Below are 18445 nucleotides of genomic sequence, written 5' to 3'. Positions count from 1 at the left end.
GACCCTCCCCCGTTCATGCTCTGTCTCTCTCTGTCTCAAAAATAAATAAACGTTAAAAAAAGTTCAAAATAATCATGGAGCATTTCGTGATGACAGGATGTAAGAAAATACTTTAAAAGAGGGCGCTGGTTAGCTCAGTCAGTAGAATATGCAACTCTTGACCTCAGGGTCATGAGTTTGAGCCCCACGTTGGGCGTAGAGCCTACTTAAAAAAAAAAAAAGAATATTTGCATAGTCTCAAAACATCTCCCCCACAATATTTAGTGATTACAAAGGGAAAAATAGTAAATTTACAGTGGGGATCCTGTCAGGCACCACCTTAACAGAGTGTTCAATGTTAACATCACCAGTAATAAGTCACATTGATATCATGATCTCCCTGATACAAGGCACCGAGAAGGGCACAGCACCTTTGTGGTATACCTCCCAATAATTCATAACACCAATTTAATCATAGGATATCAAATAAATGATAAGAAATCAGACAAACTGAGGCGTCTGGGTTAGTCAGTCAAGCATCCAACTTTAGTTCAGGTCATGATCTCATGGTTCTGGGTTTGAGCCCTGCATTGGGTTGTCTGCTCTCAGCACAGAGCCCACTTACGATCCTCTGTACCCCCTCACTCTGCCCCTCCCCCACTTGTGCTCTCTTTTCCTCAAAAATAAATAAACATTAAAAAAAAAATCAGACAAACCAGAATCGTGGGGCATTCTATAAAATGTGCGACCATTGCTCTGCATGAAAAACAAAGAAAGAGAGAAACTATCACAGATTGTAGGAAGGAGCCTAAGGAAAGGTGATGAGTGAGTGCCATGTGGAATCCTGGATGCAGGTCAGAGAAGGAAGGAATATGAGCATTCTCATTCCAGGCCTGAAGGAACCTTTGGAGGTGAGCTAATTTCATCTAGTAATTGAGGCAATCTTGATAGCATGAGGGCACTGAAGCAGTAGGAACCAGGAGCCCAGCATCTGTGGGCTGCAGACAAGCCAATGAAAAGGATCTGTGTGATGACTGAGAGAAGAGAGTGGTTTTAAGACAGTGAGATCAGGTGTTTACATCCCCCTCATCAATGTCACTCCTTTCTGTTAAGGACCAAGGTGCTCTACACCCTCTGACATCTAGTTCTTCTCGTACCATGCACTATCCCCCCAAGAGAGGCCTAGCTTATACCTTCCTTGTCCACCTTGACCTTACCACTCCCACCTGTGGAAGGGAAATCCTCGCCCCTCTCTGAGGGCTGAGACATTGTGTGGAGAGCAGCTTTCATCCAGGGCTCTACATCAGAAAGTGATGCCACCCATGCTGATAAGCTTGATATCATTACTGTTGAACTCTGGGCTCTGGGCCAGAGCCAAGAGCCCCTTTTGCACCAGCGACATCTCTCTTCAGAATATCAGAGCTGCCACTTCAGAATATCAGAGCTTGACTGACAGTAATGGAGCAGGCTGCTCCTCCCTGCAAGAAGACAGAGGAGTGCTGGATTCCCTTGGCAACAGTACATTTAAATTCCACAGCCACTGTGGGCTTAAGGAGAAGGAAAGAGAGAGAGAGAGAGTAGAAGGAAGGAGGGAGGAAAAAATGCTTCCAGCCCTTGTGGTTTCTCTCGAGATGAAAAGAAGAAACTTCTCTGCCACATCCCTTCTCCTGCTACTCCTGCTTCTACTTGGGGGTTCAGAATTGGGTGAGTGAATTAACTTTGAAGAAGATGCAAAGGTTCCTCAGGGCCTGCAGAAACAGGGGTTGGGATCTGTGGAGAACAAAGATCCTGGGACTCAGGCAGGGCCAGTCGTGAGCAAAGCTATGGAATAAGTAAATGAACCTTGGGAAGTTCTGGACCCTGCTATCTGCCCCCAACCTCCTGTCTCAGGTAAGCAGAGCTCCCAGGGACCTGTTAATTCTCTTTCTCACATCCTCTTTCAAGGAAATGGTCTACTTTTGATTACTTACACTTTATTTAAGTTTCTCTATTTCAATTCTCCTTAGAAATAAAGGATTTGAGACTTATTAGAGGAATTTGGGGAATCAACAGCAGATAGGGAGGAATTCTTTTGGACAGAAAGACCCAAAACTCCAAAAGTAATGCCATGTAGGCTGCATTTATTCATAAGAATAAATACTCCCAGTTCTGATTCCCTGCAGGTGGGGGCAGTGGGAGGTGCAGATGCTTCATGTCTTCCTTCTACTTATACCCAGCTCAGTGCAGCTGTCAACCTCAATCAGCTCACACATCCCTCATGATTCATGCAACCCAAGCAACCTTGAATCTTACCGGCCTCCAATCTTTCCACTTCAGCATCAGAACAGAACCAGGAACTGATTTAGAAATCACACACCAAGCCATGACCTGAATTTAATCTCTAGTATGAATCACAGGTCCCGCCTCATTTGTTTACCAGAGCCCCAGACAGAACTGAATGAGAGGCAACACATACAAACACAGAGTAAGAATACCTAATTTGCTGAACTACTATCCCCGGGGGCAGGAGTGCAAGGGAAGAGTGACCTTAAGGAAGAATCGGGTTTACTATTCCACAGAAAGAGACCAGAACTGCAAAAAGTAAAATCAAAGGCTGGTGAGCAGACCTTGTAAGATTATGACTTAGCTCTGGATACTCCATATTATAAAACAAGAGGAAGCCTTGTGGAATATGTTTTATCAGAATTAAATCCAAAATACCAAATGATCCTTAACTCGAATAAGTCCAACCACATTATATGGGGGGACCAGTTATATAAATGGGAGGATAACTATTAAAAACATTAAGCTGAGCAGATGATGACAGGGCATCAAAGATCCACTTAAAAGAGATTATTTTTTAGTAGGAACAAGCCAAAATGTTTCTACTAAGGACCCAGTGGGTAGCCCTGATGACTCACAGACAAAAGAAAAATATACCAGTGATGACCTGAGGACCATTGAGGACTACACTACTGAACACGTGGTGACCCCTGAGGACTACACCTCTGTAGATGCAGGGGCCACCCAGGACTCTACCACTGTAGATCTGGGGATCACCAAGGACCCTCCCACTGTAGACCCAGGGAACACCGAGGACTCTACCATTAGACCTGGGGACCACTGAGGACTATACCATTGTAGATCCAAAGACCACCAAGGGCTATACCACTGTAGATCTGAGGGCCACCCAGGACTCGACCAGTGTAGATTCAGAGACCGCCGAGGACTCTACCATTAGACCTAGGGACCACTGAGGACTATACCACTATAGATCCAGGGACCACTGAGAACTATGGCACTGTAGATCCAGAGACCACAGAGAACTACACCACTACAGGTCCAGGGACCACTGACTGCAGACCCGAGGACCACCAAGGACTATAGCACTGTAGATCTGGGGACCACAGATGACTATTTCACTAAAGACCTGAGGGCCATCAAGTGCTATTTCACTACAGACCTGGGGTCCACCAAGGAGTACTTCACCGCAGACCCAGGGACCACAGAGGAATATATCACTGATGACCTGGTGACCAGTGAGGATCATGTCATTGAGGGCCCGGGCATCACCGAAGACTACACCACTAAACACCTGGATATACCTGAGGACTACATTTCTTCAGGCCTGGGAGCAGCAAGCTCTACACCACTAAACATCCAGACACTCGTCCTGAGGGAACAGATTCAGTAACCTCAGTGAACCCCACTGGATTGCTGACACCTATCAGAATCATCCTTATTTCCCTGGCTGCCACCACAGTGGCAGTTGCATTCTTTGTTGGACTCAACTTCTTTGTGGTGACTATCTGCCTAGGAATGTGAAAGACATGGGAACGAGGGTATTGAGGAGGAGGATGTGGGCATGAGTTGAGGCATGACAAATTGTCAGAGGTGAGGAAACCTACATAGAGCTTTGGAAAGATACAGAGAGAGACAGAGATGGAGAGAAAGGAGAGGAGCAGGTAACATAAAAAATAAGGACAGAACTAAGGGAGAGAGGAAGTTGTTAGAGACAAAGGGAGAAGGAGAGAAAGAGGGAAGGAGAAAAGAGTATGGAAGAAAATAAAGCAGACAGAAGGAAGAACATAAAAATACAAATATAGTAAGGTATGGTGAGAGCTAGAGCAAGGTATAAACCATTAAGTAAAGATAGATGTAAAAATTTGGAAATTTTCATAAAAAGACAAGAAATTGGTGGTAAGAGGAGAGAAGGAAATAGAAACATTCTGAATGGCCCACTCATCTCAAAAATGATATTATTTTGTGTTGATTGCTACCCACTCTGAAATTCTGCAAAAGATTTTTTAAAACCAGGTTTGGGTAGGTTTTATGAACATGGGCTACAAAATATCAGAGAGACAATTGGTAAGAGCTCTCAAAATGGGGTCTCTATGTATTTTTATGCCTCTGCCATTGCTTCTACAGGGAAGATAAGAAGACTCCACACCAGTCTTGTGGTTTGCTCTTACTGACTTTTGGTTAAAAACCTAAGCCTCCAATGTTTGACTTCTGCTGAATGGGAAAGGGCTGGTCCTTTTTGGCCATACTGACCTAAGGATTAAGTTCCTGTTGAAATCTTTAACAAGTGGTGGCTTACATGAGTAGCCAGCTCATGCAGGTCATTAAAGCCCCATTAATTCATTGATGCCACTGTGCATTGACCCCAAGAGGCAAACCCACAGCTTGGGATCAGTTTGGAAGTGTGATTTAAGTAAAAAATAATGCATTATTCAGTTGAGGTGTTCATGTTTAATTCCACCAAAAACACTATGAAATTTGAACATTCTGATGGATGGCTGACAAGAGGAAAAGGGGAATAATAGCCTCCATATGTACTTGACACACACATGAGTCACATTCAGTATTCACCAGTAGAGGGAGGACCTCCTTGACTTCACTGTTACACAAACAAGTGGATTTTTAATTACGTGGATCAGGATGAAAAGCCAGACACTCTTGCTCCAGGTTGGTGGATACTCTCCTCCCTCCAAACCAGACCTCTAAGTGCTGATACAGAGTAATCACTAACAATGGCACCTTCTTAACCTCTTGTAGAGACTAAAAATGAGATGGCTAAAAAGGCTCAGAGTACAGAGAGTAAGAGGAAATTCTGTGTTCCCAAACTTGCTAAAATTTTAACTTTAAAATTTTTAAAAATATTTTTATTTATTTTTGAGACAGAGACAGAGCATGAGCAGGGGAGGGGCAGAGAGAGACACACACAGAATCCAAAGCAGGCTCCAGGCTCTGAGCTATCAGCACAGAGCCTGACGTGGGGCTCGAACTCGCAGACCGTGAGATCATGACCTGAGCCGAAGTCTGACACTTAACTGACTGAGCCACCCAGGCGCCCCTAAAATTTTAACTTTTAAACATTTAACCAAAAATGTTTATGGGGCAGCTGGGTAGCTCAGTCGGTTAAGCATCGGACTTCAGCTCAGGTCATGATCTCACAGTCCATGAGTTCTAGCCCTGGGTTGGGCCCTGTGCTGACAGCTCTCTTCCCCTCCCCCACTCATCCTCTGTCCCTCAAAAAATGAATAAACGTTAAAAAAAATCTTTTTAATGTTTAAAAGATAAGAATTATCTATATTTTCATCTCTCCCCCAATTCTATTTATCAAAACAGTTTTATTTTCCCTACATGACTTCGATATTTTTGGAAATTATGTATCTCTAGGGGTAAGTGTCAAGATCTAAAGAAAATGGTGATACAGGTAGGAGTCATAGAGCTGAGAAGAGGAGGTGGATTGATCTTGATAACTCACACATCAGTTAAGAAAGAAACTGTCTTAAAACCAAACCACTTCCTTCTCCTCTATAAAAATTGATTCCTGGAGTCATTAAATCTATCCACCAGGTTTCTTTATTTTCCCCATGCCATGGATTGGAGTGCACCATGAAAAGGATAACAGCAATAACTATAATGGGTTCTAGAGCAAATCAATTTAGACCCTGGTCAGTCTCTGCAGGACCATGAAGTGGATCCTCAGACTTCTACTTTTCTACCCCATTCCAAAGCCCTGGGACCACCAGATGAGGAAGGCAGCTGGCCCTGGGAATAAGCACATCAGAGGCACCCAGAAGGATGTCTGTCTGCTCTGAGTATCCCCTAATTCTGACTGGCCATAGTTGCTTCCTCAGGAAAATTGCCTTTCCCTGTCTACCAGGTTTAGTCATGAAAGCTATTTGAAGGAGACAGACAAAACTCAGCTAGAAGAGATATTCATTAATTCTCACCAAAGGAATAAAGCAAATGTTCATCTATTTCTGTCCGGGTCTCATATCTAAATTTAACAAAATGGTGAAGTACCAGGCAGAGGCCGCTCTATACCTTTCTGTCGGTCCAATTTGAATCTGTGTACTGAAGGATACAGCTTTCTGGTCTCTCAAGAGCACTACACCCAAGTCCTGTGCACACCCAGGCCAAAGGATTATGTTTACAGGATGTAGCTAACTGGTCACTCAGCAAGTATCAAGTGAGCACCTACTGTAGGGATGGGCCACCATAGCAAATAACTGAGTTTCATTTCAATCATGGTGCAAAATGAGCAACAAAGTCTTGATCTGACCTCTCACAGAATAGCTGTGCCTATATGGGTCACACAGAGAGAAATTCATGGAAAAGCCTACAAATGATATGTAAGATGGCTAAGACCACAAACAAGGCCAAAGTATCAAACATAACAGCTCCATGAGGAGTTTAGGACAAAAAGCCAAGAGAAAAATATTTGAAGATAGCTGATTTTTGGTTTCCCACCCAGCCACTATTATCAGCATCACCACCACCGTTTAATAATGGAATTGTGGTATGGAATTCCTTGGTGGCTCAGTCGGTTAAGCATCCAACTCTTGGTTTTCACTCAGATCTCACAATTCATGAGAGCGAGCCCTGCTTTAGGCTCTGCACTGACAGTGTACTGAAGTCTACTTGGATTCTTTCTCTCTCTCTCTCTCTGTCTCTGCCCTCCCCTGCTTGCACATCCTCTCTCTCACTCTCTCTCTCTTTCTCAAAATAAATAAATAAACATTTTTTTAAAATAATGGAATGATGGCATTATGGTATATAATCAGAAACACAGAATAATAATTAAAATATTAGACTCCATTTTAAGTATGTTTCCAAGATTTAGAAAGCAAAGCAAATCTCCTTTGCCATGTGATGTCTCTGTTCTTTTATGGGTTTTCCTGTGCAAACTATCTCAAAACCTTCAGTCTCTCAATGAGTTATCAGATTGTCTGGCATTCACTTAAGGCAAAGGCATCATTTAAATGTTAAGTCAGTCCTTGTTCTATTCTTGTTAGCCTGTGAAAATTGTAACATCTAACAATTTCTATTCACTTTATGTTGGTTTTATATTGGTCATAATAGGATCCAGAAAATGTTTACATTATGGGGATTTTAAAGATTACCATCTAAAGAAAACACATGTGGGGCACTTGGCTGGCTCAGTCAATAGAGCATGTGACTCTTGATCTCAGGGTCATGAGTTCAAGCTCCACATTGGTTGTGGAGCCTACTTAAAAATATAATTTAAAAAATAAGACACATTGGCATAAACTCCTATTTGCTATCCAAATTCCATTCTCCCTTTCTTTCACACTTAGGGAACCCAAGTTTGTGTGGGGTGGCAATGTACCCAGCTGAAAATACCCCATTTCCCAATCTCCCTTGCAGCCAATAATGGTGATGAGATACAGTTCTGACCAATGAGATGCAGGCAGAGCCTCTGGGGACAGTGTTCCTTCTGAAATGAAAAGGCAGAGAGAGACCAGGAGAAAGCACTTCACCCTTCAGCCTTCACTGTTATTCCCACCTGGAGTACAAGTATGAGAACTGGAGATGCAGCAAACATGCTAAGACCAAGTGGCGACAAGCAGGAAGTTGAAGGGCACCATGCTGAGAGTGGAGTAGAGGAAAGAAATCACTTGGGCTCCTATGGTGCTTCTGTGGCCTGGCTGCTGCTCCCAGACCTTTGGTATATGAGACGAGTAATGTGCTGCAGCTCAGTTAGGTGACATTCTGTAATTCCAGCCCAATGGGATCCTAACTGATATGACATGCTTTTAAATTATCATGGAGAACATGTGGACTACCATAGACACCATTTAAGGAAAAACTGTGTTAGGTCCTTCGAGTGCTAAATGCTAATCCATATTATACTCATTGTATACCCACTTATGATTTGTTGCATGTATCTATGCATGCCCTCTCTTTAGTGAATGTATACAGCTCATCCCATCGTGTGAGTCCAGCCCCCCTCAGCTAATCCTATTTCTTTATAAAGTCCAGTATTGAGAGGAATTCTTTAGGTATTGTTTAGGAGTGGTGTCAAATCCAGATGACCCCAAGTGACCAGGCAAGCACACACCTTACAGAATTGTGCCTGAACAGGATTTATGCCTGTTTGGGCATGCCACCCCTCACAAAAATGTCTGTGAATGTACATTCTGGTCCAGTAACCTGTCTTTACAAACAAGAATGTTTGTGAAGTTATCCAGCAATATTGATTCAGCATTCTCCCTACAGAAGTGTTGTGTGATACCTTAGTAAACACATAATTATTTCTCAGATCTAGCCATGACCATTTCTGTGATTTATTTACAACTTTTCTCTATAGTCTATATATATCACCATATTTGCTTCCCTTATGGAGTGATAACAAGCTGAGCTTATCTTTATGTTTTGATTTATTTGTTCTCTGTCTTCTTCCACTAGAATCTCAGTTCCTTGAGAAAGAACAGGCATTCAGTAATCACTGTACTTCATTAATCCTAAAATTCACATTCTTCCCCATTGCATATAGTTTAATATGGAGTCTAACATGGAAATGTGTCTTACCACTGATGGCATGTCATAGTTGGCAGCACTTTTTCTTTCTTAGTGGGACATAATATGGTACATATTGAGCTCAGTATCATCTTAGATTTGATTAAATATTTTTGGAATAAATGAATGCATAATTTATTTTGATGCTATCCCTTTGGTTTTCATCTTGTTTGGAAACAAAGAAGTTAAAACTCCTTTAATGAGTGTCTAGTATGTGCTGGGAATTCTTTTGAGAACAAAGATGGCAGACTAACATATGTGAATTACATAGTCCACTTAAAGTTTTTGAGGCAGCAGCCCTGAATCAAGGCGCTTTAAGGTATTTGTGAATTTTTCTACACAGGAGTGTTTTTTAGTTTGTATACTCTACACATTGTGGAATGTGATGATTTATTTAACCATCCATCAGGTCTTTACTGAGTATACCTATGCAAGTTACTGTGTGTGGCTCTGAGGACATAGTGGAAAACCATAGAAAGATCTACCATCAAGGTGTCTGGTGGAAGCTAATGAACATTTCTGTCATGTAAATGCAAAAGTTGTGAAATAACTCAGTGTTCCACACCCTCTTTGGGAACCTTTAAAAAATTCAAGACTTTAAGGAGTGACATTTATCATCAGCAATGTAATCATATGGTGCATCAAGCAAGGTGAACTACAGATACACCCCTGAGCAGAGGCATTCATGCTGAGACCACAGCAGACCCATCCTTTCTCATTTTGATTAGTATTCACTGCTGTGTCTAGCTGCTTGTAGTTGATACCTGATTTGTAAGTGGAATGCAGTGTTAGATACTGGATCAGAGGCTGCAACTATTTTATTTTTTTATTTTTTATTTTAGAGAGAGAGAGAGAGCATGAGCGAGGGGGAGGGGCAAAGAGAGAGAATCTTAAGCAGCAAAGGGAGAGAGACCCTGGGATCATGGCCTAAGCCAAAATCAAAAGTCAGATGCTCATCCAACTGAGTCATCTAGGCGCCCCTAGCTGCAACTATTTTAAAAAGCAGAACTCATGGGGAGGCCTAGGTGGTTCAGTTGGTAGAGCATGCAACTCTTGATCTTGGGGCTCTGGGTTTGAGTCCCACGTTGGGCATAGAGATTGCTTTAAAAACTTTTTAAAAATATTTTTATTTATTTTTGAGACAGAGAGAGACAGAGCATGAGCAGGGGAGGGTCAGAGAGAGAGGGAGACACAGAATCTGAAGCAGGCACCAGGCTCTGAGCTGTTGGCACAGAGCCCGACGCAGGGCTCGAACTCAAAGACTGTGAGATCGTGACCTGAGGTGAAGTCAGACGCTTCACCAACTGAGCCATGCAGGCACCCCAAGATTGCTTTAAAAAAAACAGAACTCACTAATAAAGTCAAATAAATACCATAAATATCACAGTTGATGAAAAATAACTGTCAGAAAACTTTGGATATTGTTAAATTGTTAAACTGACATGGATGAAGATTTAATTAGACTATATATTCAGCATGGGAGAAGAGATAATAGGGAGGAATGCAATGACAGTCTAAAGGTCGAAGCAACTGCAGAAATGGTATCCATGGCAACAAATGGCCAGGACAGAAGAAAGACTCCTAGACTACCTGTATCTTCCTGATGGTTTTTTTAAAATTAAGATATAATTGACATATAGCATTATATTAGTTTCAAGTATACAACATAAGAATTCTATATTTGTATATATTGTGAAATGATCACCACAATAAGTCTGGTTAACCTCCATCACCACACACAATTACAAATTTTTTTGTGTGTTGAGAACTTTTAAGATCTACTCTCTTAGCAACTTTCAAATATGTAATACAGTATTATTAACTATAGTCATCATGCTGTACATTACATCCCCAGGACTTACTCATTTTATCACTGAAAGTTGGTACCTTTTGGCCATCTTCATCCATTTCACCCACCACCCACCCCCTGCCTCTAGCAACCACCAATCTATTCCCTGTGTCTATGAGTTTAATTTTTTTGTTTTGTTTTGTTTTTTGTTTTATTGCTTTTTTTAGATTTCACATACAAGTGAGATCATATGGTATTTGTCTTTCTCTATCTGGCTTACTTGACTTAGCCCTCGAGGTCCATCCATTATTGTCACAATGGCAGGATTTCCTTCTTTTTACGGATGAATAATATTCCATTGTCTTATATAGCATAGCTTCTTTATCCATTCATCTGTTGATGGACACTTAGGTTGTTTCCATATCTTGGCTATTGTAAATAATGATGCAATAAATATAAGGGTGCAATATCTTTTCAATTTAGTGTTTTCATTTCTTTTGGATAAGTACCCAGAAGTGGAATTGCTGGATCATATGATAGCTCTATTTTTAATTTTTCAAGAAAACTCCCTACTGGATGCACCAATTTATCTTCCAACCAACAATGAAACAAGGGTCCCCTTTTCTCCACATCCTTGGCAACACTTGTTATTTATTGCCTTTTTAGTTATTCACAGATGTGAAGTGATGTCTTGTTGTGGTTTTGATTTGCATTTCCCTGATGAGCACCTTTTCATGTACAAATTGGCCATCTGTATGTCTTCCCTGGAAAAATGTCTATTCAGATCCTCTGCCCATTTTTAATTGGATTGTTTGGTTTTTGATATTGAGTTGTATGAGTTATTTATACATTTTGTATATTAACCCCTTACCAGATATATGGTTTGTCAATATTTGCTCCCATTCAGTAGGTTGCCTTTTCATTTACTTGATGGTTTCATTTGCTCTGCAGAATGAAATATCTTCATGAGCCCTCTAGTGGCAATGGCTGGGTAGTATCCCTCTAAGAGATGAGCACCTCTTGGAAATTGCCTGTTCTGAATGTCTCAGGGGAAGTTGGCTTGCAACTCTTGCTGAGCACTGAGGCACAGCATATGTCTATAAAGAACTACAATTTTGGCAAGGGAATTAAAAGCAAAAATGAACTACTGGGACCTTATGAAGATAAAAAGCTTCTGCACAGCAAAGGAAACAACCAACAAAATTAAAAGGCAACCAACAGAATGGGAAAAGATATTTGCAAATGACATATCGGACAAAAGGCTAGTATCCAAAATCTATAAAGAGCTCACCAAACTCCACACCTGAAAAACAAATAACCCAGTGAAGAAATGGGCAGAAAACACGAATAGACACTTCTCTAAAGAAGACATCCAGAGGGCCAACAGGCACATGAAAAGATGCTCAACGTCGCTCCTCATCAGGGAAATACAAATCAAAACCACACTCAGATATCACCTCACACCAGTCAGAGTGGCCAAAATGAACAAATCAGGAGACTACACATGCTGGATAGGATGTGGAGAAATGGGAACCCTCTTGCACTGTTGGTAGGAATGCAAATTGGTGCAGCCACTCTGGAAAACAGTGTGGAGGTTCCTCAAAAAATTAAAAATAGACCTACCCTATGACTCAGCAATAGCACTGTTAAGAATTTACCCAAGGGATACAGGAGTACTGATGCATAGAGGCACTTGTACCCCAATGTTTATAGCAGCACTTTCAACAATAGCCAAATTATGGAAAGAGCCTAAATATCCATCAACTGATGAATGGATAAAGAAATTGTGGTTTATATACACAATGGAGTACTACGTGACAATGAGAAAGAATGAAATATGGCCCTTTGTAGCAACGTGGATGGAACTGGAGAGTGTGATGCTAAGTGAAATAAGCCATACAGAGAAAGACAGATACCATATGGTTTCACTCTTATGTGGATCCTGAGAAACTTAACAGAAACCCATGGGTAAGGGGAAGGAAAAAAAAAGAGGTTAGAGTGGGAGAGAGCCAAAGCATAAGAGACTCTTAAAAACTGAGAACAAACTGAGGGTTGATGGGGGGTGGGAGGGAGGGGAGGGTGGGTGATGGGTATTGAGGAGGGCACCTTTTGGGATGACCACTGGGTGTTTTGTGGAAACCAATTTGACAATAAATTTCATATATTGAAAAAAACCCAAAACAAACAAACAAACAAAAAATAAAATAGCTTATAATAAAAACACAATTATGATGGGACACAGTGAAGGCGGTCATAAGAGGAAGAAAGATCCCAGATACACAACCTAACCTTACGCCTTATGGAGCTGGAAAAAGAACAGCAAATAACGCCCCGAACCAGCAGAAGACAGGAAATAATAGATTAGAGCAGAAATTAATGCTATCAAAACCAAAAACCAAAAACCAAAAACAAACAAACAAACAAAAACAGTAGAACAGATCAATGAAAACAGAAGCTGGTTCTTTGAAAGAATTAGCAAAATTGATAAACCACTAGCCAGTCTGATCAAAAAGAAAAAGGAAAGGAACCAAATAAATACAATCAAGAATGAAACAGGAGAGATCACAATCAACACTGCAGAAATAAAAACAATATTAAGAGAATATCATGCAATTATATGCCAATACAATGGGCAATATGGAAGAAATGGACAAATTCCTAGACACATATACACTACCAAAACTGAAACAGGAAGAAATAGAAAATTTTAACAGGCCCATAGCCAGTAAGGAAGTAGAGTCAGTAACCAAAAATCTGCCAAAAAACAAGAGTCCAGGGCCAGATGGCTTTCCAGGGGAATTCTACCAAACATTTAAGGAAGAGTTAACACCTATTCTCTTGAAGCTGATCCAAAAAATAGAAATGGAAGGAAAACTTCCAAACTCACTCTATGAAGCCAACATTACCTTGATTCCAAAACCAGACAGAGACCCCACTAAAAAGGAGAACTATAGACTAATTTCCCTGATGAACATGGATACAAAAATCCTCAACAAGATATTAGCCAGCCAGCTCCAACAATACATTAAAAAAATTATTCACCACAACCAAGAGGGATTTATATCTGGGATGCAGGGCTGGTTCAATATCTGAAAAACAATTAACGTGATTCATCACATCAATAAAAGAAAGGACAAGAACCATATGATCTTCTCAATAGATGCAGAGAAAGCATTTGACAAAATACAGCATCCTTTCTTGATAAAAACCCTCAAGAAAGTAGGAATAGAAGGAGCATAACTCGAGATCATAAAAGCCATATATGAATGACCCAATGCTAATATCATTCTCAATGGGGGAAAACTGAGAGCTTTCCCCTTAAGGTCATGAACAAGACAGGGATGTCCACTCTCACCACTGTTATTCAACATAGTATTGGAAGTCTTAGCCTCTACAATCAGACAACACAAAGAAATAAAAGGCATCCAAATTGGCCAGGAGGAAGTCAAACTTTGACTCTTCTCAGATGACATGATACTGTATATGGAAAACCCAAAAGATTCCACCAAAAACTGCTAGAACTGATTCATGAATTCAGCAAAGTTGCAGGATATAAAATCAATGCACAGAAATCGATTGCATTCCTATACACCAACAATGAAGCATCAGAAAGAGAAATCAAGGAATCGATCCCATTTACAGTTGCACCACAAACCATAAAATACCTAGGAATAAATCTAACCAAAGAGGTGAAAAATCTATACGCTGAAAACTATGGAAAGCTTATGAAAGAAATTGAAGAAGACACCAAAAAATGGGAAAGATTCCATGCTCCTTGATAGGAAGAACAAATATTGTTAAAGTGTCGATACTATTCAAAGAAACCTATATAATCAATGCAATCCCTATCAAAATAACACCAGCATTTTTCGCAGAGCTAGAACAATCTTAAAATTTGTATGGAACCAGAAAAGACCCTGAATAGCCAAAGCAATTTTGAAAAAGAAAACCAAAGCTGGAGGCATCACAATCCTGGAGCTCAAGCTATATTACAAAGCTGTAATCATCAAAACAGCATGGTACTGGCACAAAAACTGACACTCAGATCAATGGAACAGAAGAGAAAACCTAGAAATGGACTCACAAATATATGGCCAACTAATCTTTGACAAAGCAGGCAAGAATATCCAATGGAATAAAGACAGTCTCTTCAGCAAGTTGTGCTGGGAAAACTGGACAGCGACATGCAGAAGAATGAACATGGACCACTTTCTTACACCCTACACACACACACACAAAACTCAAATGGATGAAAGACCTCAATGTAAGACAGGAAGCCATGAAAATCCTCAAGGAGAAAGCGGGCAAATCCTCTTTGATCTTGGCCGCAGCAACTTCTTACTCAACACGTCTCCAGAGGCAAGGGAAACAAAAGCAAAAATGAACTACTGGGACCTCATCAAAATAAAAAGCTTCTGCACAGCAAAGGAAACAATCAGCAAAACTAAAAGGCAACTGAGAGAATGGGGGAAGATATCTGCAAACGACATATCAGATAAAGGGTTGGTATCCAAAATCTATAAAGAACTTATCCAACTCAACACCCAAAAAACAAATAACCCAGGGAAGAAATGGGCAAAAGACATGAATAGACACTTCTCCAAAGAAGACATCCAGATGGCCAACTGACACATGAAAACATGCTCAACATCACTCATCATCAAGGAAATACAAATCAAAACCACCATGAGATACCACCTTACACCAGTCAGAATGACTAACATTAACAACTCAGGCAACAACAGATGTTGGCAAGGATGAGGAGAAAGAGGATCTCTTTTGCATTGTTGGTGGGAATGCAAGCTGGTGCAGCCACTCTGGAAAACAGTATGGAAGTTCCTCAAAATATTAAAAATAGAACTACCCTACACTCCAGTAATTGTACCACTAGGTATTTATCCAAGGTGTGCTGTTTTGAAGGGACACATGCACCCCAATGTTTATAGTAGTGCTATCAACAATAGCCAAAGTATGGAAAGAGCCCAAATGTCCATCAATGGATGAATGGATAAAGAAAATATGGTATATATATATATATACACAATGGAGTATTACTTGGCAATCAAAAAGAATGAAATCTTGCATTTGCAACTACGTGGATGGAACTGGAGGGTAGTATGCTAAGTGAAATTAGTCAGGCAGAGAAAGACAAAAATTGTATGACTTCACTCAAATGAGGACTTTAAGAGACAAAACAGATGAACATAAGGGAAGGGAAACAAAAATAATATAAAACAGGGAGGGGGACAAAACAGAAGAGACTCATAAATATGGAGAACAAACTGAGGGTTACTGGAGGGGTTGTGGGAGGGGGGATGGGCTAAATGGGTAAGGGCACTAAGGAATCTACTCCTGAAATCATTGTTGCACTATATGCTAACTAATTTGGATGTAAATTTTTAAAAAATAAAAAATAAAATAAAATAAAAAGGAAGTGGTGTACACACACACACACACAATGGCGTATTACTTGGCAATCAAAAAGAATGAAATCTTGCCATTTGCAACTATATGGATGGAACTGGAGGGTATTATGCTCAGTGAAATTAGTCAGTCAGAGAAAGACAAATATCATATGACTTCACTCATATGAGGACTTTAAAAGACAAAACAGATGAACATAAGGGAAGGGAAACAAAAATAATATAAAAACAGGGAGGGAGAAAAGCATAAGACCTCATAAATATGGAGAACAAACAGAGGGTCACTGGAGGGGGTAAGGAGGGGGGATGGGCTAAATGGGTGAGGGGTATTAAGGAATCATTGAAATCATTGTTGCACTATACACTAACTAATTTGGAAGTAAATTTTAAAAAATAAAATTTAAAAAACGGAAACCGATTTGACAATAAACTATATTAAAAAATAAAAGTAAATAAAATATGTAACAAAATAAAAAATAATAATAAAAAGAAAATAGATTAAACAAAAATGACAGTTAAGTGAAGTACGTCAGTTGGAGAAAGACAAATATCATATGATTTCACTCCTGTGTGGAATTTAAGATACAAAACAGGTTAACATAAGGGAAGGGAAGCAAAAATAATATAAAAATAGAAAGGGATCATAAGAGACCCTTAAATACAGAGAACAAACTGAGGGTGGCTGCCAGGGTGTTAGGTTGGGGGAAAGAAGGGCTAAGAGGGTGAGGGACATTAAGGGGGACACTGGTTGGGATGAGCACTGGGTGTTATATGTAAGTGATGAATTACTAAATTCTATTCCTTAAAAAAGTATATATATATATATTTTTATTAAAAATAAATAAAAATTTAAAAATACAACTAAGGGGGTGCTTGGCTGGCTCAGCCAGTAAGAGCATGTGACTTTTGATCTTGGGATTGTAAGTCTGAGCCCCATGTGTTATGGGGTACCTGGGTGGCTCAATCAGTTAAACATCTGACTGTTGGTATTGGCTCATGTTGTGAATCTCATGGTGGTGACACTGAGCCCCACGTTCTGCTCCATGTTGGGCATGGAGCCTGCTTGGGATTCTCTCTCTCTCTCTCTCTCTCTCTCTCTCTGCTCCTTCCCTGCTTGTTCTCTCTCTTTCTAAATAAACATTAAAAAAAAGACACTTGTCTTTGCATTTTAAAAAATTTAAAAAAAAATAAAAATCTTACAAAAGAATTAGAAGGGAAAATGAAAAGTTAGAAAAATCAGATAAAATGAAGAGTACAAACATGCTGGGAAGAGGTCCACATATTCAGAACTTCCCTTTCCTAGATCCCATAGAGGCCACCCTCTTCTGCAGCTACATTCTTTCTTCAGATGGGGCCCAGAACCATGGATTCCGTTTTCTCTTCCTGAGTCATGGTATCCATCCAGGCATACTTTCCCGGGTTACCCTTTGATTGGACTTGATTATTCCCAAATTTCCTTAGCGTCACCCAACCTAGATGGTTCCTGTCATTCATGGTGTGCACATTTGCCACAACTTTCACTCATTGGGTGATGAACTTCCAGCTAACTTCCTAGGAAGCCCTTTACTAGCTGTGTGACTTTAGGCAAATTTTTCTGGGCCATATTTTCCTCATTTCTAATATTGATAATGCCTATCTTGGGAGGTTGTTTGGAATTAGAGTGAATTGTAATAATGTAACAGCAATTTGTTGAGTTCTTATTGTACTGGACTCAATGCTCAGCACTAAACATGCAATTATTTGATTGAGTCATATCAACAACCTTAGCTCAGAGACCAAAAAAGGAGACCGAGCTGTGTATCTATATTATTTCTTTTTATGTTTTTTTTTTCTTTCCTGATTTTCACTAAAAGGATTGCTTTCTGTGTTGTCATTTCAGATCATCCATTGGTTTAAACATGGACCTTTAAGTTCTAGTGGAATGTGTGGTTACCTTTAAATTTTTAACAAAGCTATTTAAAGTTATATTTTCATTTAACATCAAAGATATAATCAGTACATTGAGTCTTTCCCCTCCTATTCCCCCACTGTAACCTCCCAGGATTCCCCAGGTTTTGTTAAAATCTTTTGGAACTGGACTCTCCTGTGCTTGAAAGGACCATTTAGCAGGCAGAGAAGGAAGAGGTGGATGTGAAGCGGGAGCAAGTCCTTAGAGTGGCCAAGGGCTTGAGGGCTGGGCACCCGTAGATGGGCTGGGCAGGGGTTTGGTGCATGAGTATATGAATTCATTGCTTCTGCAGACCCTCTCTGAGTTCCACTGGTGATGTCTCAGATAGCACAGAGAAGGACCCATGGATGAGGCTGAGGAGAAGAGGAAGCCAAAATACAGAGGGGCAGTTGGCCACACAGGAATGACCTTCAGTGCAAGTTCCAGGCTCTACAACAGCTGATAATTGAGCAGGGGAGTGGTCTGACAGAAACAAAATTTGTGTATGTGTATTAA

At 40.4% G+C, this 18445-nt stretch overlaps 1 protein-coding gene across 1 annotated transcript; it reads left to right on the top strand.

The window, feature by feature from the left end:
* The first annotated feature begins 1610 nt into the window (after positions 1 to 1610).
* Positions 1611 to 3652, top strand: LOC113597140 (protein PBMUCL2-like). The gene is given in 5 exon segments (XM_027052826.2): positions 1611 to 1721; positions 1724 to 1811; positions 2826 to 3065; positions 3194 to 3311; positions 3313 to 3652. Coding segments are annotated over 5 exon segments (897 nt in total).
* Positions 3653 to 18445: the final 14793 nt, after the last annotated feature.

The sequence above is a fragment of the Acinonyx jubatus genome, chromosome B2 (assembly GCF_027475565.1).
Source record: "Acinonyx jubatus isolate Ajub_Pintada_27869175 chromosome B2, VMU_Ajub_asm_v1.0, whole genome shotgun sequence".
Taxonomy (NCBI): Eukaryota; Metazoa; Chordata; class Mammalia; order Carnivora; family Felidae; genus Acinonyx; species Acinonyx jubatus.
The sequence above is the reverse complement of the archived record's forward strand: the minus strand, read 5'-3'. Positions and strand labels throughout refer to the sequence as shown.